This window comes from Chrysemys picta, chromosome 1 (assembly GCF_011386835.1).
Source record: "Chrysemys picta bellii isolate R12L10 chromosome 1, ASM1138683v2, whole genome shotgun sequence".
In the NCBI taxonomy this organism is placed as follows: domain Eukaryota; kingdom Metazoa; phylum Chordata; order Testudines; family Emydidae; genus Chrysemys; species Chrysemys picta.
The window spans coordinates 70,212,505-70,227,278 of record NC_088791.1 but is presented as its reverse complement, the minus strand read 5'-3'; the positions used below and the strand labels follow the sequence as shown (position 1 = coordinate 70,227,278).

General features: G+C 43.4%; 1 protein-coding gene across 1 annotated transcript in view; it reads right to left on the bottom strand.

Annotated features, from left to right (window-relative positions):
• Positions 1–530: 530 nt before the first annotated feature.
• The window catches only part of LOC101949039 (glioma pathogenesis-related protein 1-like), a 51,245-nt gene continuing 37,001 nt past the window's right edge, over positions 531–14,774 (bottom strand). The window contains exons 5-6 of the mRNA XM_024102259.3: positions 3,910–3,936; positions 531–3,815 (exon numbers count right to left, since the gene is read on the bottom strand). Of these exons, the coding sequence (XP_023958027.2) occupies positions 3,661–3,815; positions 3,910–3,936 (182 nt within the window). The 3' untranslated portion in view covers positions 531–3,660. The remainder of the gene's footprint in view (positions 3,816–3,909; positions 3,937–14,774) is intronic.

The window sequence follows — 14,774 nt, the reverse complement described above, 5'->3', positions numbered from 1 at the left end:
CCCACGCGGGCCGTGTGTTGTGCAGGCCTGATCTAGTCCAAGCCCCTGCTCAAAGCAGGACCAATCCCCAGACAGATTTTTGCCCCAGATCCCTAAATGGCCCCTTCAAGGATTGAACTCACAACCCTGGGTTTAACAGGCCAATCCTCAAACCACTGAGCTATCCCTCCCCCCAAATCAAGCTATCAGAACTGCTTGATTCTCCAATATAATAACATGCCAAAAGAAATTCATGCACCTGTTTCTCCTTCCTTCATATTTTAATCCAAAATACAATCAACACAGGTACATTAGCGAAGAGGCTCCTGTGGAACTGCAGCCTAATTATGGGGGTAATATTTCTAAGAAAAATCTGTTGAACAAAACCAAGCACACTGCTGACACTTTACAAATAATGAATGCTTTAAAATACAATCAAAATCACATACACTGCAGGAATGTCACTATACAATTCATTACTGCTAGTGTAATTCTTTCTTAGGTGTCTACAATGGACACACAAGCTATGGTAAAATAAAATGCAGTCTGTGAAGGTGAAAAGAATTTATTTGAAACAAACAAACATGGAAATAAAGTGGTCATCTACAGTAAATAAAACCTTTGTTGTCTTATACAATTTTAGATACTAACACTGTATTAACAAACATACAAATAGCGGAAAAGTTGGGATAAAAACTCAAGACTATTAATTCATCTCTCTTCTCATCTTTTGAGATGGCATGTGAAGGGCTCAGAAGATGTGGAGGCCTTTTTAGGGTGAGTGTCTTTGGCCATCCATTTCAAATTTTTCATGCTCACAGAGGTGCAATGCCATCTGGAGTATACATTCCCATTCTATATGAGATTTGAATTGAACATGGAATGATTGTCACAAAATGGTATGTCTCCCCTTCAGAAAAAGCTTTGTTAGCTGACAACCATGCATTGTGTAAAGCATGTCAATCATATCCTAATCCTCATTTCGATTAACCTGTAGGCATCTTCCAATCCCACTCTTTATCTTCACTAACAAAGAAACAACTTAGTTGAAAACAGCTAAAGAACAATTACATGCTAGGCTCAGCATCTGAGATGTGAAAAATGAGCTTCACACATACAGAAAAACTTACCCACTGAAAAAGGAATTGATGGTAAAGTAATTGTCTCCTAATCAGGCAGGCACCACTATCTGCTGGTTAAGCAGTTGTATGACTCTCATGTTTTTGTTCAGGACTTCGTAACTAGAGCTCTCCAAGAAATGCATAGCAAACCTCAAACCCACTTAAGATGTGCCTTGAGTTTAAGGTTTACAAGCCTCAAACCATGCTGGCAGAAGTCTGGCCAATATGTGCTGAGGGTGTTCACACAACTTGGAAGACAACAGATCTCCTCCCTCCTTTGCTCTCAAACTAGTTTCTTTTGTTTTCAGAGTGGATTCTCAAATTTTGTTACAAGGGGAGCTAGTAAGTGATGATGGAGTTCCCCCTGGTGGTTTGAGTAGGTATAATTGTATTCTCTTCCATAATTGTATTCTCTTCCACAACTAGGAAATCCTATGTTGAGTAATGTTTGAATGTTACTGGACTTTTGTTGTTGTTGCTTGCAAGAAAGTAGTGCCTTAAAGTTATGCAATAACATTAAACAGAAAGCTTAAAACTTTAAACAGCTTTATTACAAATATAAACCTTTGTACGTTAGGGATTAAGGACTTTAAGCCACATTTTCAAAGGTGTGAGCATCTGAAGCTCAGTGAAGTCATTGGGAGCTACGGATGTTGAGCAACTTTGAATATTGGATGACTTTTATTTAGGTACCTAATTATGGCTTTGCCTGCCCAACTTTAGGCACCCATTTGTGAAAAATTTTGCCAAGTTTAAAAAAATTAGCAACCTTCTGAGTAATTTTAGTTTTGAAATAGGTATGTTCTAAATGTTTAGAAATGTAAAAGCATTTATGTCCAATAATTGTTTTAAAATAAGTTTTTATGAACAGATTCACTTTTACTCTGGGATATTCTATAAGATGAATCAGTACAATTCTGAATATAGTATTATATGACAAGTATAATGTTTTAGAACTACAATGAAATATATAAAGGTATTATGGGCCGACGGTTCCTTAAAATGAACATGTGTGAAGGTCCCATTAACTTCATCTTGAGCTCTGGGCATGAAAACATGGCAGGATTTGACCTTGTGTTTAAGAAAAAAAAAAAAAAATTCAAACACTATCTGTAAACCTTTTGAACTAATACAGATTCCTGAGACAATACACATTTTGTAAAAAGTTACATATTTACCATGTAAACTAGAATTGCTTTAAGCAACCTCAGTGCTTGTCTACACAAACACTTTAGTTTGCATTGAGCCGGGGTGTAAATCTATCCTGTGCTAACCTGCTGCACACTGTCTGTGTGGGCTTGCTGCTGTGCACTAAAAATTCTGTAGTGCACTTTAATCTACTCCCATTTCAAAGAAGAGAAGATTAAAGCACACTACAGAACTTCTAGTGTGCAGCAGCGTGGTCCTCATGGACATTTAGTGTGCAGCAGGCTATTGCTGGGTAGATTTACACCCCAGCTCGCGGCAAACTAAGTTTTTTTGTGTAGACAAGTCCTCAGTAAATATTAGACATATTGGACCAATCTTGGCTCTAGAATTTACTATATAGCAAAAGAAAAATTTAAAATCCCTGAGTCAATACATATGGTCTTTTGCAGCAATTCAAGTTAACATATATCTAAATAGGATACCTTTAATGCCTTTAAAGTCTCTTGGATAAAATAGAGGTAAACATATATTTATCAGAGGGTTTGGAATGGTTCTCAGATAAAATTCTGTATTTGTTTTACATTAAAAAACAGATAAGATATCCATATTTAAATAACAGTGGTTGTGCCAGCAAACCAGGAACTACAAGAAAAGTCTAAACTGGAGCATTTTACTCACTGCATATTTTTTTCCCAAGTTCAAAATAAGTTAGGAACAAATTAGTTGAAGGATAATTATTTTTAATAGTTGAAACCTTAATGAATAGCTGCCATTTACAAATTTATATACATTTTTCTAGAGCTATATTAGTACTATTGAATATTTATAAAATGCTTTCTTTTTATAGAAGTGATATCTGATTCTGTTCCCATTTTACTTGGAGTTTTGACTTGACTCCAGAAAAGTAGGATTAGATCCATAACAGTATGATTCCGTAGACAGACCTCTAAATTAAGTAGTCACCACTTCAAATATTTTTATATAGTGGAAATTACAAATATTATAAAGTGGAAACATTGTTTTAATTTCCTTATTTAATTCTAGACGCCAGGTGTTTCCCTTTATTTGTTAAAATTTCATTGTGGAAAAGCCATTTACTAGATATCCCTCTGATGACTCTTGCCAGACTGTCACCTTTAACTTAAAATTTTGCCTTTTTTATCATTTTCATGTCTTTAATACAATATATTTATCTGTATTTATAAATAAGATATGTAAGGGCTTAGAGTAAAAATAATTTACTCTTTATAACCCATTAAACATCCACAGCACTTTATGATATGTTTTTTTAAATGATCAAATTCACTGTAAAAACATCAATCAAGAGAATTCTCTTGATTAACAGGTGGGTGTGATATTAATCTTTTAAGGACTTGTCATAACTTTTCAGGAAATATATATTTCAAATAGATTATTTAGATATACTCATATTTGAATAACGCTTCTGCATAAGAAAAACAATTAGAAAAGCCAACAACATCAGTGATGGTCTTAAAACCACAACAGCAATACAGGACTCGTCACATACGATCCTATTCTCCCAGGGTGGATACCATCTTGTGTAACCTATAAACAAGCATACAAACACAAATTCTTATTGGGCACAACTTGCTTATAAAGAACTAAACTTCAAGTAATAGTGTAGAATTGTAATACATACGTATAATTTTATCACGTTTTGGATTTCCTAGGGGGAAAAAAAGAAATAGTTTAATCAGCTAGGAACAAATAGTTATTCACCTTACAGTAACTGTGATTCTTTGAAATGATTTATGTGGATCCCGCTCTGCATGCACAAGAGTTCAGAATTAATTGACCAGCAGTGTCCATTGGGGTTGCTCACTCCTTTGCGCTCCCCCACCCAAGGGCAGAGGGATGCCAATTGCTATTTAGGTGTTTCACCACCCAGAATCCAAATGAAAGACTCCAAGCTACAGGGAAGGAGAACAGGTTGTGGGATCCACATGTACAGAACATCTCAAAGAATCAGTTACTGAAAAGTAACCATTCTTTCTTCTTTGAGTGTCTGTATGTGCATATCCCAATCCTGGTCATGGGCTAGCAGTTAAGTTCCCATCTCCTGCTTCCTAGAGGAGTTATCTAAATAATGATTGCAGTATAATCCAACCAAATTTGGCATCAGATCTGACACCAGACATCAATGAATAGTGGCTGGTGAATATATGAACTGAGCTCCAAGTAGTTGCCCAACAGATCTCAGCTATGGGAGCACTACTAAGATAAGCTGCCGAGGTTGCCTATGCTCTGGTAGAATATCTAACATAAGACAGAGAAGTCAACTTGCTAATGTTACGGGCTGTTCTAATAAAGTTTGATAACTATTAAAAAAATCTTTGAGATGAGAGTTCTTCCTTTAGATTTGCTTCCATGTGCCACAAATAATCTTGGTGATTTACAAAAGAGTTTTTCGTGTGTAGGTAATAGCTCCTTTTTCATCTACGGTGTATAATCTTGTCTCACCTGGAGATGAATGAGGTTTCAGAAAGAACACTGGTAAATGTTTCTAACGGTTGGTCTGAAAGTCTGAGGCCTGGTCTACACTAGGCGGTTACGTCGAATTTAGCAGCATTAACTCGAATTAACCCTGCACCCGTCCACACAACGAAGCTATTTATTTCGACATAGAGGTCTCTTTAAATCGATTTCTGTACTCCTCCCCGACGAGGGGAGTAGCGCTAAATTCGACATGGCCATGTCGAATTAGGGTAGGTGTGGATGGAATTCAACGCTAATAGCTCTGGGAGCTATCCCACAGTGCACCACTCTGTTGACTGCTCTGGACAGCAGTCCGAGCTCAGATGCTCTGACCAGCCACACAGGAAAAGCCCCGGGAAAATTTGAATTCCTTTTCCTGTCTGGCCAGTTTGAATCTCATTTCCTGTTTGGACATCGTGGCGAGCTCAGCAGCACTGGCAACGATGCAGAGCTCTCCAGCAGAGGTGACCATGCAATCGCAGAATAGAAAGAGGGCCCCAGCACGGACTGATCGGGAAGTCTTGGATCTGATCGCTGTGTGGGGCGATGAGTCCATGCTTTCGGAGCTGTGATCGAAAAAACGGAATGCGAAGATCTACAAGAAGATCTCCAAAGCCATGACGGAGAGAGGATACAGCCGGGATGCAATGCAGTGCCGCGTGAAAATTAAGGAGCTGAGACAAGGGTACCAGAAGACCAAAGAGTCAAACGGACGCTCCAGATCCCAGCCCCACACATGCCGTTTCTACGAGGCACTGCATTCCATTCTAGGTGCGGCCACCATCACTACCCCACCACTGTCCGTGGACTCTGACGATGGGGTATTGTCGACGGCCGCTTCCTCGGAGATGTTCGCAGACGAGGAAGATGAGGAAGGAGATGAGGAGGACAAGGCAGTCGACAGCACTTTCAACGCTGATTTCCCCGACAGCCAGGATCTCTTCATCACCCTCACCGAGATCCCCTACCAACCCTCCCAAGGTGATAACCCAGACCGTGAATCAGGGGAAACATCAGTAGGTAAGCGTTTTAAACATTTATTTTGAACAGAATAGGAATGGTATCTTAACAATGGGTTTTTCATGATTAGTTTGACCTAGGCGCTTTAGTTTTTAGTCCTTTCCAGTGCAGCTACTGGAAAATTCTGTCAATATGTCCGGGGACAGAGCAGAAATCCTCCTAGGACATCTCCACGAAGGTCTCCTGGAGGTATTGTGAAAGCCTTTGCATCAGGTTCCTGGGGAGAGTGGCCTTATTGCGTCCTCCATGGTAGGAAACTTTTCTGCGCCAGGCTAGCAGCAAGTACTCCGGGATCATTGCCTCGCAAAGCATGGCGGCATACGGCCCTGGTGCTTGCTGGCATTCACGCAGCATGCGGTCTTTCTCTGTCTCCGAAATCCTCATCAGAGTGATATCACTCATGGTGACCTGCTTTGAATTAGGGGAATGTTAGTATTGGGACTGATTGCCTGTTCCTTTACATAACTGTAACCGGCCGTTTACAGCCACGTGGTGGAGGCGTGATAGGGGCAGCATGGAGGGATCTTTCCCAGGGACAGCCGTGAGGGGGGTGGGACAGGGGCAGAGTTCATGCTGGCCAGATTGCCGGCAGCAGGAACTGGCCAACGCTAGGAGCATTGCTTGGAACGTGAAAGGAGGGCACTGCTATAAATTAAGCTTTAAGTAGCCAGAAGTCTACGGCTTACCATGTCCGCCTGCTAGCCGAATTCCATTGTCCGGCCCCGCTTGTGTGATCTGTACAGCAAGACCCCAGGCACTCAATGGGAAGGCTGAAAATTCGACCTTGTACTGAGTGCGCATGTGATAGGTGCTGTGCATGGTCTTGTTCACAGAGAAAGACTATACTAATTGTTCGCAAAACTGTATCTTTCTGAGGAATTCACTCCCTTTTTCCCATCCCAGAGCTGCGAGTGTCTCCCGAGCTACCCCGGCGTCCCCCTCCCAGAGGCTGCCGCAGATCAGGCGACGAAAGAGAAGGACACGGGACGAGATGTTCTCAGAACTTATGGGCTGCTCCCAAGCCACAGCGGCACAGCAGATCCAGTGGAGGGAGAACAACATGTCGCAATACCAGCAATCACACAGCGAACGGGAGGACAGGTGGCGGCAGGAAGACCAGCAGGCGACTCAAACGCTGCTTGGACTAATGAGGGAGCAAACGGACACGCTCCGGCGCCTTGTAGATGTTCTGCAGGACTGGAGGCAGGAGGACAGAGCCCCGCTGTATTCTCTCTCTAACCGCCCTCCCCCGCCACAAAGTCCCATCTCCCCCTCACCCAAAGTCCCAAGAAGTTGGGGCGGCAGGGGCCATGAAAACAGTCACTCCACCCCTGCAGACTGCTCATGTAGCAGAAGGCTCTCATTCCCAAAGATTTGATAAGTCCTTTCCTTCACTCCAAAAGCACCTCACACAAGCCCCCGTCCCAGTTTCATCCCCTAACTGTGTAGTTGTTAATAAAAAATACGTTTCTGTTAATTACTGTTTCCATCATGTTCTTTTAGAGGAGAATGTGTTTGAAGGGGGGGAAGGGGGTTGGTAATTGGAGAGGACAGTCACCTTTACCAGGGTACAGACACGGGGGCAGGTTCAGCAGAAGGTCTCACACACATTGCAGTCACTAGGCACCCTGGTCAGTCTGGGAGGTGGTTTTCACGTTCTGTGGGGGGGGGGGGGGGGGGGGGGCTATGTGAGTTTGTGGCGGGGGAGGGCAGTTACAGATCTTATGCAGCGGTCCTTAGCCTGGATGACAGAGCCACGCAGCAGGGGATCTGTAACCGCCCTCCCCCGCCACAAAGTCACATAGCCCCCTGTGACGTTATTGATATAATCTGGGACCATATAGATCATTGTTGCAACCAAGGTCCTGTAGTGGCACGCAAATCTTGTATAAAGGGGATCAAATGGGGTGTCTAAGACAAGGTTCTGGTTTACTGGTTATGATTATGCTGTCTATATGTGTGTATCACTTTTGTAGTTGAAGTTATGAATATTGGCTCTATACTGTCTGTATTTCAAACTTATGCTATGCTGCTGGGTGACATCCCAGACAAACTGGTGTTAGCTCTGCCTAGCCTGCTTGATGGCCCATTAAGGACCATCAGCTATACAATGGACCCATTGAGAGAAGGCAGATACGCCTTGTAACTCAGCAAAGTATGCAGGGACTGGCCCATGTGACTCCAGACTCCATTTTGTTGTAATTTTCCACAGTAAGAACAAAGAGGTGTTCTTACACCTGGAAAAGACTATATAAGGCTGATGCCTCATCTCCATCTTGTCTTCAATCCTGCTTCATACCTCTGGAGGAACTTTGCTACAAGCTGAAGCTTTGAACAAAGGACTGAGGACCCATCCCAGTGGGGGATGTATTCCAGAGACTTGATTTGAACCTGCAGTTTATTCCATCGCTGCTGCAAGCCTGAACCAAGAACTTTGCCATTACTGTATGTAATTGATTCCATTTAACCAATTCTAACTCTCATCTCTATCTTTTTCCTTTTATGAATAAACCTTTAGATTTTAGATTCTAAAGGATTGGCAACAGCGTGATTTGTGGGTAAGATCTGATTTGTATATTGACCTGGGTCTGGGGCTTGGTCCTTTGGGATCAGGAGAACCTTTTTCTTTTACTGGGGTATTGGTTTTCATAACCATTTGTCCCCATAACGAGTGGTACTGGTGGTAATACTGGGAAACTGGAGTGTCTAAGGAGATTGCTTGTGAGACTTGCAGTTAGCCAGTGGGGTGAGACTGAAGTCCTCTTAGTCTGGCTGGTTTGGTTTGCCTTAGAGGTGGAAAAAACCCCAGCCTTGGGCTGTAACTGCCCTATTTGAGCAATTTGTCCTGAGTTGGCACTCTCAGTTGGGTTCCGCCAGAACCGCATTGTCACAGTGGCGTAGTCGTGCTTGGATCCACAGAACCAGGTCAATTAAGCTTTGGATCAGAACCCCACGTTATCCAAATTTGAATTTTGGGATTGAGAGTTTGGTTGGTTAAAGAGCAGTTGCAATGGGTGAGCAAAGAGCATATGAGGGCCTTGACAAAAAACCCCTGAAAGATTTGTGTTCAGAAAAGGGGATAAGCTTTAGAAAGAAAGCTACAAATCAAGAACTGAGAGATCTGTTAATGGCCAGTGATCAGAAGGCAGAAGCAATTGAAAAGCAAAAGGCAGCAAGTAAACTTCAACTTGAACATGAACAAAGACTGGCAGAAATTCGATTGCAGGAACTAGAAGCTGAGGCAAAAGTGCAAAGATTTCAGCTCCAAGTCAAAAAAGCAAGGGAAGAAAAGCAGAAATTGTATCCTCTTGAAAGTCCAGTTTATAACAATGTTGGTATGTTGTATAACTCTGAGCAGTTGTCTGGGTGTAACCAAATGTACCCCAATTCTGCCACCTTTTATGTAAATGCTTTTACTGTGTCCTCAGTAAAGGGTGACTCCATAACTGGTGCCAATGCTCTGTATGGGAGTGGTAATGAAAGATTCACAGAGAATGTAAAAGTCAATGGTAAAAGCTGTGTAGGGCAAATTATGGCTTCTAACATCACTCTTGTTAAAGCAGATCTTGTCAAAGAGGAAGATTATTTACCAAATCAGAGTGTGAATGTTGTAGTCCTCTATGAGTTTACTGTCCGTGTGCCTTTAGCCAGAATCCACCTTGAATGGAATGGTGCTAAGCATGAGGTTATAGCTGGTGTAAGGAAGTTATTGCCTAAGGATCTTTTGATTGGGGAAAATGTTAAAGCTTTGTTCAGTCCAGGTGGTCAGTCACAGGACAGGAATGATCTTAAACCTGTGTCTATTGTGGGCAATGATTTGCCTGGGGAGGGTTGCTCCAAAGGTTTGTCTGAGAAGAGCTATTTGTCGGTAAATGAAGTTTCTGAATGTCGGTCTAGTGTCTCAGAAGTGAATCTGGAGTTAAATCAAGAGCAGCAAAATCTTATTGGGCAGGAAAATGTTTCTCTGGAGCAGACTAAAGAGGATGGTCAGGTGGAAGCCCTAGCTGAGGAAGGAAAGGGTGGATTTTTGATGGGTGATGCTTTGGTGGCTAGTACAGCTTGTAAAAGTGAATCTGAAAAGGGTAACTATGATTTGCTGGCAGTGGCTCAGTGTAGTAAAAAGAGCAGTTTGTCTGCTGGGAGTGGCAAGGTGCCTGGTAAGGAAGCTGCCCCACTCTCCCAGTCTTTGTCTGTAATCAGCCCTGTGTGCTGGAACAAAGGAGAGGAAGGCAGGAAAAGTTTGGAGGAGCCTGGGCAGCCTTGTAAGCTGATGGCTTTGTCTAGTCAGCAGTTTGGGAAGGCAGGGATAGTGGAAGATAAATGTCCCTATACCTTACCTGTTTCCTGTGTGGAGAATAGTGACAGTGAAGGAAATGTGCCTGTGTCTGTCAGGGGTATTGACTTGCCTATGGAGGAAGCTACCTCAGTCTCCAAGCAGTTGTCTGTGAACAGCCCTGTGTGCTGGGACAAGGGAAATGAAATCCCGAGCTATGTGTCTGGTAAAAAAGGTGTCTCCAGCTCTTCTTTGTCTGTGGAGCAGACAGAAGGTGCCTTTCGGCCTGTGATGGTTGAGGTTAGTGCAGTTGTCTCAAAGTTGGTTCTGAATTCAACTAAAGCCCAGGAAGGGAATGGTCCTAAGTCTGTGTCTGCTGGGGAGAATGGCACTGTAACTAAGTTGCATACAGTTAGTGTCTTAGCAAAATCCCAGAGACCAGACAATTCTGGTGCTTGTATTTTGCCTATTGCTAGTGTGTGGTTGGTAAAGGGTGTAGCAACACTGTCTAATCAGGGTAATACCCTAGCCGGGGCACACGGAGAGCATGCAGGTGATTTGGTCGTGTTACCTACTGATGGTGTGGAAACTTGTAGCAAGAAGGAAAGGATTCCTAAACTTGTGTGTGGCAAAGGAAAGGAAAATGTTTCTAACCTTTCATCTAGGAAGTCTATGGGTTTGCCTGAAAGGGGATTGTGTAGAAATCTGCCTGATGGGCCAAAGGAGATCCTGGATGTAAGTAAGACCCAGAAAAAGTCTGTTGTTGCTCAGAAAAGTGTTCCTTTAGAGCAAGCCCTAGGTGAAGAGGGTAAGGGCAGAATTTCTGTGAGGGGTGATTTGCTGCTTAAAAAAGCTCCTGGGGAAAGGAATCCTCATGGTAATTTGTGCAAGCAGTTACCTGCAAATGAAGGGTGTGAGAGTAATTTAATCAAGGAAGTTTCAGTTCCTAACAGCCAGAAATTTTCTGTTGTGAATGGATCCACTGACTTTCCTTTCGAAAGATCCAGTGTGGGTAGCTTTGAGAAGGTCTCAGATGGAGTAAGAGCTGTTAAGAAAGTTGAGCAGCCCTATAACCAAGTGGCTGTGTGTGGCCAGCTTGTTGGGAAGACAATGGTGTTGGAACAGGAATGTCTCCATTCTAATTCTTTAAGTGAGCAGTCTGTGCTTCAGGGTCTGAGGACAGATTTGGTTACTGGTGTTTCAAAGCAGAACAGTTTTATGGCTAAATGCTTGAGGATGCAGGGGAGAGCAAGCAAACTCTCACCCTCAGACTCTTGGGATTTGTGTGGTATCTCTTTAAGACAGAGTCCAGCCTTGGAAATGATAACAGTTAAGGATATGAAAACTGGTGGACTGGCTTCTGTCTGTGGTAATGCAAATTACTTGTCTGGCTGGGAGGGGAAGGACTTGCTAATAGCTGTTAGCACAGAGAGCCCACCCCATCAGCCAGTAAATTCTGTTAAGCAAGAAAAATCAGGGTGTGATCCTGCAGGACAAGGAGGAAAGAGAAAACTGAATTTTGCAAAGGAAAGCCACAGGTTAACCCTAAAATGCCCAAACTCCAATGGTATTGAGCCAAAGGTGTGGCATGACAACCATGATTGTAGATGGACACTTGCAATGAATTTGTTGTTAATGCTAATGGTAATTTTGTAACTGATGTGTTGCTATTACCAAGAACTGTAAGAATGTACAATGTTCCTAATCTGTTGAAAAATCCCTTGAACATGTTAAAAGGAATACATGAGAACACACTTTATGTTAAAAGGCCTTGCTATACTAATGTTTCACAGTTGATGCCTGTAAACAGTATTGGAACTTTTCACAGGAGAAAAGACATTCCAGACCTAATGTACTGTATGAGAAGGGAAACTAAGGCACACTACCATATTGCCTTCATGGCTAAATGCCAAGATTCCTGTACTATGAACATCATTAATATCTGCATTTATTTGATGTTAATTGGGTTCCAAACATTTGCCCGAGCTTGTATGGATAAAGTAGCTGTTTTCTTTAGCTCTTGGCAAGGTCACATGAGACATACAGGAACCATGCTGCAAGAGCAGATCCAATCCACTATTGTTCTAACCAAGTTTTACCTTGTTTGTAAAGAGGTTCAATCATGTTGTTGAACACAATTTTGATAAACCATTTCTGTTGTTCTTTAGCCAGCTAAGCCATAGTGCCTAACCCCGATACTAGCCATAGTGAGATAAACCCAAGGATGGGGAGCTCTTGGGATGCAGTCAGTGATGTTTGTGTCATCCCTTCCTGCATCAATTTTGCGTTGGGGGTGTGACGTTATTGATATAATCTGGGACCATATAGATCATTGTTGCAACCAAGGTCCTGTAGTGGCACGCAAATCTTGTATAAAGGGGATCAAATGGGGTGTCTAAGACAAGGTTCTGGTTTACTGGTTATGATTATGCTGTCTATATGTGTGTATCACTTTTGTAGTTGAAGTTATGAATATTGGCTCTATACTGTCTGTATTTCAAACTTATGCTATGCTGCTGGGTGACATCCCAGACAAACTGGTGTTAGCTCTGCCTAGCCTGCTTGATGGCCCATTAAGGACCATCAGCTATACAATGGACCCATTGAGAGAAGGCAGATACGCCTTGTAACTCAGCAAAGTATGCAGGGACTGGCCCATGTGACTCCAGACTCCATTTTGTTGTAATTTTCCACAGTAAGAACAAAGAGGTGTTCTTACACCTGGAAAAGACTATATAAGGCTGATGCCTCATCTCCATCTTGTCTTCAGTCCTGCTTCATACCTCTGGAGGAACTTTGCTACAAGCTGAAGCTTTGAACAAAGGACTGAGGACCCATCCCAGCGGGGGATGTATTCCAGAGACTTGATTTGAACCTGCAGTTTATTCCATCGCTGCTGCAAGCCTGAACCAAGAACTTTGCCATTACTGTATGTAATTGATTCCATTTAACCAATTCTAACTCTCATCTCTATCTTTTTCCTTTTATGAATAAACCTTTAGATTTTAGATTCTAAAGGATTGGCAACAGCGTGATTTGTGGGTAAGATCTGATTTGTATATTGACCTGGGTCTGGGGCTTGGTCCTTTGGGATCAGGAGAACCTTTTTCTTTTACTGGGGTATTGGTTTTCATAACCATTTGTCCCCATAATGAGTGGTACTGGTGGTAATACTGGGAAACTGGAGTGTCTAAGGAGATTGCTTGTGAGACTTGCAGTTAGCCAGTGGGGTGAGACTGAAGTCCTCTTAGTCTGGCTGGTTTGGTTTGCCTTAGAGGTGGAAAAACCCCCAGCCTTGGGCTGTAACTGCCCTATTTGAGCAATTTGTCCTGAGTTGGCACTCTCAGTTGGGTTCCGCCAGAACCGCATTGTCACACCCCCACACACAGAGTCCCGAAAAGGAGGGGTGGCAGGCTCTGTTGAAACAACCAGTTCACCACTGCGGATCGCTCTAGGAGCAGGAGCCTGTCATTCTTCGCGTTTAGAAGCCTCCTTTCCATCACTACACCCGCTCCCCACCAGTCTGCGTCCCAGTTTCAACACTTTACCACAAAATCCTTAATAAAGAAAACAGTGTTAATGAACAAAGTTTCATTTATTTTATTTTTAAAGGTGTGTTGGAAGGGGGGAAGGGGGTTGGTAACTGGAGAGGATAGTCAACAGTAAGTGGGTAAAGAAACGGGGGCAGGTTCAGCTTCTGTTTAAACAAACTTAATAGTCACAGGTTACCCTGCTCATTCTGGAACCTAGCTTTCAAACTTCCCGGATGCACAGCGCGTCCCGCTGGGCTCTTCTAATCGCCCGGCTGTCTGGCTGGGCGTAATCAGCAGCCAGGCGATTTGCCTCAACCTCCCACCCCGCCATAAACGTCTCCCCCTTGCTCTCACAGAGATTGTGGAGCACACAGCAAGCTGCAATAACAATGGGGATATTGGTTTCGCTGAGATCAGAGCGAGTCAGTAAGCTTCTCCATCTCCCCTTCAGACATCCAAAAGCACACACCACCACCATTCTGCACTTGCTCAGCCGGTAGTTGAAGAGTTCTTTTTCACTGTCCAGGGTGCCTGTATAGGGCTTCATGAGCCAGGGCATTAGCGGATAGGCTGGGTCCCCGAAGATGACTATAGGCATCTCCACATCCCCAACAGTTATTTTGTGGTCCGGGAAGTAAATACCTTCCTGCAGCCGTCTAAACAGACCAGAGTTCCTGAAAATGCGAGCATCATGAACCTTGCCCGGCCATCCGACGTTGATGTTGGTAAAACGTCCCCTATGGTCCACCAGTGCTTGCAGCACCACTGAAAAGTAGCCCTTTCGGTTAATGTACTGGCTGGCCTGGTGGGCCGGTCCCAGGATAGGGATGTGAGTTCCATCTATAGCCCCACTGCAGTTTGGGAATCCCATTGCAGCAAAGCCATCTATGATCACCTGCACGTATCCCAGGGTCACTACCTTTGAGAGCAGTAGCTCAATGATTGCATTGGCTACTTGCATCACAGCAAACCCCACGGTAGATTTGCCCACTCCAAAGTGATTCACGACTGACCGGTAGCTGTCTGGCGTTGCAAGCTTCCAGAGGACTATGGCCACTCGCTTCTGGACAGTCAGGGCTGCTCGCATCCGGGTGTCCTTGCGCTTCAGGGCAAGGGACAGCAACTCACAAAGTTCCAGGAAAGTTCCCTTACGCATCCAAAAGTTTCGCAGCCACTGTGATTCATCCCAGACCTGCAGCTCTA